The sequence below is a fragment of the Gastrolobium bilobum genome, unplaced genomic scaffold (assembly GCF_033153095.1).
Source record: "Gastrolobium bilobum isolate Gb01-03AN ecotype WA unplaced genomic scaffold, APGP_CSIRO_Gbil_v1 utg73902, whole genome shotgun sequence".
In the NCBI taxonomy this organism is placed as follows: Eukaryota; Viridiplantae; Streptophyta; class Magnoliopsida; order Fabales; family Fabaceae; genus Gastrolobium; species Gastrolobium bilobum.
The window spans coordinates 52412-63506 of record NW_026899376.1 but is presented as its reverse complement, the minus strand read 5'-3'; the positions used below and the strand labels follow the sequence as shown (position 1 = coordinate 63506).

Below are 11095 nucleotides of genomic sequence, written 5' to 3'. Positions count from 1 at the left end.
CATTAATAACATTGAAAATGCTATCAACCCCACTAAGCATTAATGACATTGAAAATTGCTAATTATTCCACTCAACCTCCATTGCATTAATGACATTAACTAAATTCTGATTATGAATAAATTTGAACTTGATGTCTTCATGATTAGCCCACATTTGCTGGATCAACTCACTAAGAACTTCTTTAAATTTCTTGGCCCTTGATCTTGTGATTGGCCGATTTGGCAATTGTAATGGATCACTAGGTGTTGTCTCCTTTTACATATCAGTGTGTTACAAGAGCGAAGGTGTATCTGCAATAACAAAAATATATATTATTGTTATATTTATTTCTTGTTATCAATTTAGCAAAGCGTGGCCTCTGCTTCCTAACAAGAAATAATTAAATAAATAAAAAAACAAATAAAAAGAATAAAGACTTACTATCAGCTGCGAAAGCCTTGAGAATCGATGGTGAGCAATTAATGATTTGAAATGAATGAGAAGTTGAGAAGGGGACAAAAGAATAGCGAAATATGGTGGGGGAGAAAAAAGTAGTGGCGGAGAAGGAATTAGGATTAAGAAAAAAATGTATTTGGCAAGTGAGAAAAGGGAATATTATGAAAAAATAAAAAATAAAATAAAATCATAGGATATTATTTTATTAAAAAATAAAAATAAAATAAAATAAATATTATTTATTATGAAATACGATATGGGCTTAGAGGTGCCTGCTAAAATAGATTTGTGACCATTTACATCCCGATTGACGCACGCAGCCTAAGGGATATGGTTCTCTTTTAGGGATTTTTATTTTTTAATTGAGGGGATCGATTTTTGAGACAAACAATCCACTAATATTATCAAAATAAAACTTTGTATGTATAATTATTTTTTTCAAATTTTAGGGAAGGGCGGGGGCGCCTCCCGTAGATCCACCCCTGATGAGATTGCCCCATGATTTGAAGCTAGTCATTCATGAAAATACATCCAAGGGCTTGAAATGTTTGAAGCTTGGTGTGGAGTCTCATCGAAATATGATCTACACACACAAAAAATAAATAAATTGAAAACTTAAAACCAAAAGGGTTTCAACTTTTTTTATCAATTTCATAAAAAAATATCCAAACAAAGAATTTTAAGAAAGAGATTATACATTTTTAATAAAACCTATATTCAAAATTTTAAATATTTTAAAATTTCTTGAATTAATATATCTTTTTTTTGGGATAACTTGGATAAATATTTCATACCTATTTTTAATGAATTTAATTACACTGTTTTAGCATAGAGAAAAACTGAAAGAATGGTGTATTTGGTAAGTGTATTTAAATTTTCCCATAAACCTATTATCTCCAATATCATTCTTATCTAAAAAAATAATATAATATAGTGGTTAGAGTTATATATATTGGGGCTACGGTCTAATTTGATTCTACATGAAAATTATAACCAAACTCAAACCGATCAGTTTATTCTATTCATCGTGGGTTCCGTTATAACGTCTTTGCCTATAAATTTTTCATCTAGAAAATTATCTGACCTGTACCGAATACTCACAGGTGAGGTGGGTGTCCTGTACTGCGATCGGATACACAGCCCTTTCACCCCAGTTTTTGGGCTATCAGCCGGCAAAAGAACCGTACTGCTATGTTTTTGTAAAAATTTCTGCTGTTCAAAGCATATCTGAAAAGTTTGGACATAGTGTAGCAATCAAACGCGTCAACGACGCATTCAACTCCGTCAACAAACATGATGCGACTTGGTTGCAAGTTAGCAACCTGGAGCAGCTTCATGCATATTTTGCTTGAGTCCCATTTATATGACAATACTACTTGAAGCTGAATATGCCACGTAGCGTGAAGCTGCTCCAGGTTGTTGACGTGGAACCAAGTCGCTAGGCTTGGCAAAAATGAGCTAATCCCGGCTAAAATGAGTCGGATTGGGTTAGGAAAAATGAGTTAGTATAACTCGAGTCAGCTCGACTCGTTTCAGCTCGAAAAAAAACTCACGGGTCAAACGGGTTGGCTCGCAGGTTATGATTTTTTTTAATATAAAAGTATAAAAATTAATGAAGCTAAAATAGAAAGCTAAAATCTAAAATCCCAATTCCAAAGACCTAAACAAAAATACCCTCCAGCTGTCAATAAGTCCAAAATCGTGCATTAAGGACCTTTTTTGTAGTATGTGTGACAGTGTGAATGTGGTGCCAACTGTCAATAAGTCCAAGTCCAAATACAAAACTTTCTATGGTTTACTGTATAATCTTTTTGTATTGAATGAATTAATAATTTAGGAAAAAAATTTAGAATTTATAGCATCAATGAAATTTTATTTATTTTTTTCATTTTTTCGAGCCAACCCGCGAGCCAACCCTAACTCGACTTGGATCGGGTTGAGTTTTCTGGCTCATTTATTTTTCAAGTCAACCCTAACCCGGCTCGTTTTTTTCGAATTGAACGCAGATTGGGTCGGGTTGAGCCGATAAGTCGCGTCATGTTTGTTGACGGGATTGAATACATCATGTGAGTTGACGCATTTGACCGCTCTACTGGCCAAACTTTTCAAACGTGCTTTTGCTGCTATAATTGGGCTTTGCAGTTTTTCTTAAACCTAGCTAGAACTTATATCCCAATGCTCATGATCTAAACTAAACTCACATATTATGCATATTAGTTTAATTTAGGTAAATCTCGATATGGTGATGGAGATAATTTAACCATATCCAAAATTTTAACTAAATATAGCCCATTATCCTACACAAGGTGTCCACGAAGTTTCTGAGAAAAAGTTACACATTCATCCTTGACGTTATATATGGTATTATATTTATGAAAAAATATTTTCTCATATTTGTTTATAGACTCTTACGTGGGATCCAAATCTATTAAAAAATAAATAAATAAAAAAACATTACACGAAAATTTAATACCATAAGAGTCTATTAACATCAGAAAATTTAAAATTTCTCCATGAAAAATTGAAATCCATATTTACTCAAACACGGTTTTATTACATTTAATGCTTTCAACCCACGACGCGCTTTGACACCATCCCTTTGAACCATTCCAATTTGCAAGTGCGACATATCGTTGGCATAGCACATCACAAGACCCCAAATCAAACCTCACGTTCTTCCAACACCAAACAAAAGGGGGAAAAAAAAAAACCCACCATTGAAAACCAAAACCAAAGTACCAATTGGATCTTTCTCCTCTCCCACCTTCACCATCATGTCAATGCTCCAAACCGATCAGATCAAACAACTGAACGACATATTCAACCGCTTTGACATGGACTCCGATGGCAGCCTCACCCACCTGGAGCTCGCTGCCCTCCTCCGGTCCCTCGGCATAAAGCCCACCGGCGACGAACTCCACGCTCTACTCTCCAACATGGACCACAATGGCAATGGATACATCGAGTTTGATGAGCTTGTCCATGCAATTATGCCAGATATCAACGAGAACGTTCTAATCAACCAAGAACAGCTCTTGCAGGTGTTCCGTTCCTTCGACCGTGACGGCAATGGCTACATCACCGCATCGGAGCTCGCAGGATCCATGGCTAAGATGGGTCACCCTCTCACGTACCACGAGCTCGCCAACATGATGTCAGAAGCTGATAGCAACGGCGACGGTGTTATCAGCTTCAACGAGTTTGCCACCATCATGGCCAAGTCCGCCGCTGATTTTCTTGGCCTTAAGGTGGCATAGATATAGATCAAGGTTCATCAAAATCATGGGGTTTGATTTGTGAAACCTTTCTCTGCTTTTCCTTTTTCATTTTCTTTAGGGTATTGGTGCTAAAGGAGGAGAAGAAAGAGAAATAATTGTTCAACCACAAAAGGGGAATTGAAAACAAGAATAATTGATTTTCTCTTTGAGTTGAAAGATTGACTAAATGTTGTAAATGTAACATGTAAATACATAAATCCGTTTTTTTTTTTCCTTTTTCAATGTAGTTGTTATTGGTATTTTCATTAGTAAAGAATCTGGTTTTTTTCCGTTAACATTTTCACTTGCTAGAACCTTGAAGACTTTTCTGCACACCGTAAACCGTAGGGTGAAAGTGTGAAACTCATAAATAATTAATAAATGATTTACAATAGGAGGATCAGATAACGTCAATGATTTGGTGCTATTCTTGTTTGCTTGTTTTTTTTTTTTTTGGACAATGGGGACTTGAAATTTTGGAAATGAGAAGAGATAATTGATTTCTTTTGTACCTTTTCTTTTATATATATATATATATATATATATATATATATATATATATATATATAGGTTTATTTATCAAGCTGTCGGAGATAATTTTATCTCTGACTAATAAATCATAACCGTACAAAAATGGATCAATGGTGATGAAGGAAGGGAGAGAATAAGGGAATCATAACCATTCAAAGGTGAATCAATTAATATAAGAAAATAAATAAACAAAACGACGTAATTTTAGGGTGGCCGGAGATAAACTTATCTCAAGTTGCCGAAAAAATATTTTTTCATATATATATATATATATATATATATATATAGGGCTTATCATTTCTCAAGCTGCTTGAGACAATGTTATCTCCGGCTACTAAATCATAACCATACAAAGATGGATCAATGGTGATAAATGAAGAGAGAGAAAAAGGAAATCATAACTATTCAAAGGTGAATCAATTAATATAAGAAAATAAATAAACAAAACGACGTAGTTTTGGAGTGGCCGGAGATAACATTGTCTCAAGCAACTTGAGAAATGTTTTTCCCATATATATATATATATATATATATATATATATATATATAAATAGGGTAGGATATTCTTACACCGGTGTAAGAGTTAAAAGTCTTACACTCAATCTTGATCGTTGATCCACTTGTATCCAATCACTCACATTACTAAGAAATTTGAGCCGTTAGATATAAATGGAATCAACGGATAAGATTGAGAGTGTAAGTTACACTAGTGTAAAATGATCTTGACCCTATATATATATATATATATATATATATATATATATATATATATATATATATATATATATATATATATATATATATATATATGGTTTTTCATTTCTCAAGCTGCCGGAGATAACTTTATCTCCGGCTACTTCAAAACTACGTCATTTTGTTTATTTATTTTTTTATATTAATTGATTCATCTTTGAATGGTTATGATTCCTTTTTTCTCTCTCTTCCTTTATCACCATTGATCCATTTTTGTACGGTTATGATTTAGTATATTTCTCAAGTTGCTTGAGACAATGTTATCTCCGGCCACCCCAAAACTACGTCGTTTGTTTATTTATTTTCTTATATTAATTGATTCACCTTTGAATGGTTATGATTTCCTTTTTTTCTCTCTTCATTTATCACCATTGATTCATCTTTGTATGGTTATGATTTAGTAGCCGGAGATAACATTGTCTCAAGCAGCTTGAGAAATGATAAGCCCATGTATGGCTTATCATTTCTGAAGCTGCCGGAGATAACTTTATCTCCGGCTACTAAATCATTACCGTACAAAGATGGATCAATGGTGATAAAGGAAGAGAGACAAAAAAGGAATCATAACCATTCAAAGGTGAATCAATTAATATAAGGAAATAAATAAACAAAATGACGTAGTTTTGAAGTAGCCGGAGATAAACTTATCTCAAGTTAGCGGAGAAATATTTTTCTCGTATATATATATATATATATATATATATATATCTATATGTATATATATATTAGAATCTTTTAAAGTTGCATAATATTTAGTACTTGCAATTGATAATGTTGATTAAATCTCCCTTGAACGTTCATGAATGTGATGGCTTTAATTTATCCAGTAAACCGTAAAGCACTTTTATACCCAAGGTTCGTTCTGGCTATTAAATTGTGTAAGATCTTCAAAATTGATTGCCCGAAGAAGATGAAACTTAAGAAACTTGAGAAGGGCATTTCTTTGAGATGAATTACAGACGCGCATGTTTAGCAAGCAACAGAACCAATGCCATTAGAGGTGCTAAACAAATCAGGGGCCTTTGGCTCGACTCGTGAAGGCCTGAGCTTACACGTCTAAAATTAGTTATTGGCACCAGATTTGGACTTGTATAAAAGTTTTTTTTTTTTTGATAACATAAAAGTTTGTTTAATAAAAAGGCCTCAGGCTCCAATTTAAAAGCTCGGTCTTAAAGCCTCTTAGGCTGGCCTAGTATATTATTTTTTATTTATATTTTATATTTTTTATACTACTTGTAATGGCCCTCTTTTTCTCCTCAATCCATTTCACTCCATTTTATTGGTTAAAATGACTTTTTGAATGATTTTGTTTTATATTATGTTGTTTGGATATAAATTGAATTGATGAATATTCATGGAATTACTAGTTTTGTTGATTGAATATTCTGTTTGGATAAATTTTTGTTGTCTTATTTTTTTTTTAAACAGGCTAAACAAGGCTTTTATTTTTTGTAAATAAGTCAGGCAACATGCCGATAGTAATATTTATAACAGGTAACAGGCTTGGTCTGGCTAACACATTTAAACACAAGCTTAGCCTTTTAAGACCAAAGCTCGGCTCGTCCCGTTAACACCCCTAAATGTCACAAATGGTTCTTTAGATTTGGGGAATCCAGGTAAGGTTTATTTTCTTTTCTTAATGCAAGTAGGGCTTCAAGGTTAATGATCACAATTATTTGTGATGTTTATCTAATAGTTATTTCTGTTAATTATATCATAAATACCTAGATGAAGAACAAAAATTTACCGTAATATTATAAATACCACTTGAAGCTATGATTGGAATTTAAATCCTTATATCTTTACACATTGGATATTACTTGCTTGGACAGAATGAGCCTTATGACAAATCCAGTCACATTCTTTTAATTAAGGATAAGCTTAACATTGCATTAATGAATTACCACATTATTCAACGGGGCTCAGGCCACGCTATTCGTCAACCATTTTATGAACCAAAAGGTTCGACAACGTCAAAAGCGTAAAATATATTCTTACATTCTCTTTGTTGAGTGTAACACCCCAGTCACCCAAGGAAAAAAAAACGACTACACAATCACACAAGAGGGATGAATTGTGTGTTACTTGAAATTTAAGAAACAATTCAAAAATCAATTTTTTAACATACAACTTCAATTAAGACAAAATTTATTGATCATAAACCTTTTTCCCAATACAAAATTAGAATTAAAATAATTCTTATAACATCAATTTAGAAGCAATATGCAGCGAATCAAATTTGAAAGGGAAAATAAAAGAATTTCAATATTTATGCCTATCATTCTCAAGAATTCATGCAAGAACGAATTAAAACATAAAAGTAATGATTATAATCCTTAAAACAGATTCAATATAACATATATCAAGAATCAAAACGAAATTCAATTGATAGAAATTCAATTGATAGAAATCAAAAGAGATAGGGTGCTTGAAGAAACCTTTTTACAGCTGGAATTTACAAGTCTATGATCACACTTAACCTAAGCCTTTAGGGTCACTCCAATTGTCTTTCCAACAATTACAGCAATTCACTCTTGCTAAACAGATGTAGATTCACCTCTCTACGTTCTAACAAAAAAGAAAGAACAGAAAAAGATTGAGAGATGAGAGAGTAATTGACATTTTTCTCAAGGATGTGCAAAAGTAAGCCAATATGGGTTCAATTCTGAAATTTCTTTGATTCTGAGTTTTTCAGTGTTAATTCTTGTGTGCAAAACCCTAATGATATGTATTTATAGGTGCCCAATGAATTATTAGTCGTTTATAGCTTTGGGCATCAAAAATTTTGAATTTCTTCGAGTTTAAGTTACTAATAATTGAAAGTATTTCATTACTTTTCGGAGAGTATTCGAATACTTCTTTAAACCCAAAAAGTATTCGATTACTTTTCTACCCAGAAAAGTATTCGATTACTTTTATGCAGAAATTAGTTTTCATGCTGGTTTTTGAATTTTAATGCATTCTAATAATTTCCAGTGACTTCTAAATGATTCTAAGTGACTTCTAACATATGTATGATCATGTTTCACACTTGCATTACAACTCTTGATGTGTGTGAACATTGTATAAATTATCAAAGTGAATATGAGTCACCTATATGAGTTTATGGTTTATTTTTGCACTTCCCAAGTTAAAAACTCAATAAACTCAATCTTAATAAGTTCTAACACTCTTAAAGTATAACCAATAAGTGCTTGAGTCTTCATTGTCTTATTTTCTTCTTCATAGTTTGAGTCTTCTAATACTCTTTTTAGCTTGAAATCTTTGACTTGAGCTTTGATTTTGTATATTTGAGTCTTCTCTTTATGTTTGCACTTTGTTATAGGTTTCTTGTGTCATTTAGAACTTATTGTCATACCTTTCATTGAGAGCTTTCATGTTGATCTATCTTGGTACTTGTTGGTGCTTTGTTTTCATCAAAACTTCATAAACGTAGTGATATGAACCTTACCAAGAATAGTGAGACCCAAGATAAATTTAGTTAGGATCGTTTCTACAATAAGGAATATAAAACAAGAAATAAAGAACCTTGACCCGTTATCTATGGAAGATAAGAATCAAAGGTATAAGAAGGATAAAGATGCCACACTCAAGAAAGAAGAAGGTGAGTGATAAGTCTGGTTTAAATGCCACAAGAATAAGCTACTTGATACGTTCAGAGTTCTACATAAGAACCAAAGAGAAGAAACTTCTCTATTATATTATACAAAAATTTGATTACAAGAGTTGTATCCTCCCTTATTTATACTTGGAACATCCCTCCAAGAGTAGGAAAAGACTAACAAATGAAAGGAAAGTAAGTTAAAGTTGACAATTTGGAAAAAGGAAAAGACTCTAATCAGCCCACTAAACATTAAGGACATTGGAAATGTGAAACAACTCCACTAAGCATTAATAACATTGAAAATGCTGTCAGCCCTGTAACATCTCGTTGTATACTAGTATTGTTAACATTGATTATGATATTAAGCTTAGTTACAATCACAACAATTCATTTATAAAAGTGCGAGTAAATTTTTTCCTTTTTATTACGCGAGTATTTAAAACAATAATAAAGCGTAATAAATAAAAGTTGTGACCGTAACTGAAAACTAATTACAGAATAATTAAAACAAGTGTCTAAATATCTTATAATATTTCTCTCAATTCACTAAGGGGTTCCCATAAATCCACTTAGCATAAATCTCACTTTTTCGGTTTCTACCTATCCGAACATGGTTCAGTTATTTAATTACTGCAGAAAATAAACATGTCACGAACCTCCCATATTTTAGTATGTTATTCTAGGCTTAATTATATTTCCAACAAGATATCACAAGCTCCAAAAAGTTCTCGTTTGCTCCGGATATCACCGTTTGAAGTTGGACAAGCAAATCTGCCAGCCAACCTCAAACAGGGCTCCAAACAGCCCTAACTCTTTGAACGATTTCGGACAAACCACTCCACCAACTGCTCTCAAATTTTTATACAAAAAACTAGACACCTCAAGCTTCAATTTGGCATATCATGAACCTAATTTGACCAATAAACGAAGCAGGAATAATTTTCCCAAAAACAAATAGTGACAGCCCCATGTGCAGGGGAGTTTTGGGCAGTCTGTGTTCACTGGCTTCTATAGGGTAGCGTGCTACTCTTATGGTTCTCAATTTTTGACACAATGTAGCTGACATTTCAAGATTAACAATGGTGTATGTCGCGTCTATATTGGACCTTTGTGGAGGAAGATATGTTCTCCCAAAGTTCACTCAAAATCTGCCAATTTATAGAAATTTCGCCAGAGTCTCCTTTGTTTTTCCAACATATCCCACTTTTAAAAGTGTGTTATCTAGCCTCAAATGGTACCTAATAAACATGGGTGGCACTCAAGGACCAGCAATGCCTTGATGCTCTTTCAGCCCTTCACAATTTATATCAAATAGCTTACTTTACAACTCATCAATTACATTATCAAATCTTAAACCCTTTCAATCACATTAATTCCTTTGCATGTATTCTTTTGGCATAAAACATAAATCATATCCTAGAATAGGCCTATTGCCCTTTCATCATATAGCATGCTTCAATGTTACACAAGGTCTCAATATTACAAATTATAATGCTTCTTTACAACAATTACAATAATCCTTCAAATATACATAATAAGTCCTCAAAATAAATCATGAGCAATAATGACTAAACTTAGACAAAATGTGACATGAACAAAGATGAAAATAATAAATCCTAGATCACATGCAATGTTCATGTCCTAAGTCTAGCCTAGACCTAATGGCCACAAAATGTAAAATAGACTCTATGTCCAAGCTCATCCTACGGGCCTCTTGCCTGCCGCTCCGGTACCACTGCCACTACCTGAAATAAGGTCCTCAAAACGGGGTGAGATATACGAATATATCTCAGTAACCTAAAGGTTCTGGAGCCGCCCAATGGCTCACTTCGATGCATATCAATAATATAATACAACATTCAAAATAGGATAAAGCAAGGGATTTAGTGAAATAGGGAAGCATAGGGAATAAAATACGATGAGGCTGGAATGGTCGATGTCAATACCACGCAACATCTGGCCTATTGGCCTCGGCATATAGCCTACGGGTTCTCATCCAAGGAAGTGTTCCCAAAACATCAGCCAAGGTACCCTCAGTCCATATACACCCGAGACTTTCCTAATGTGCTCCTCAACGGATGACACACCATGACCCCAGGTCAACTGGAACTCCCTCAAAGAGACCTATCCAGTGGAAGTCTGTAACGCCCGAAGGCAACCGTTTACTGGCCAGAGACACGGTACATCCTATGTACCCACTATACATAAATATATGCATGAGCATGTTATAATACATTATCAACATACACCTCCAACCACTACCCCCAAGGGGCATGGTGCAGCACACACGGGGACTAACCCCAGTACCAAAAGATTACCTGATGGAAGCTTCCTCTCTATGTAGCTCCAAAGCAAAACACCACCGAGCTTGGTCTAACAAGAAATTCCACAATCCTTTTGGTCAAGGACCAAAAGCAACCCACCAAACTCACCGTTCCAAGTTCACGTCCGTGGGAGGCAACCTACAATGATCACACAAGGATCATCAACACCATGGTGCAACCAAGTCAAAAT

At 33.9% G+C, this 11095-nt stretch overlaps 1 protein-coding gene across 1 annotated transcript; it reads left to right on the top strand.

The window, feature by feature from the left end:
• Positions 1 to 2986: 2986 nt before the first annotated feature.
• On the top strand, positions 2987 to 3877 carry LOC133290015 (probable calcium-binding protein CML16). The gene has a single exon (XM_061488060.1). The coding sequence runs from the start codon at positions 3211 to 3213 to the stop codon at positions 3691 to 3693; it is 483 nt and encodes a 160-aa protein (XP_061344044.1). The 5' UTR covers positions 2987 to 3210; the 3' UTR covers positions 3694 to 3877.
• The last annotated feature ends 7218 nt before the right edge of the window (positions 3878 to 11095 follow it).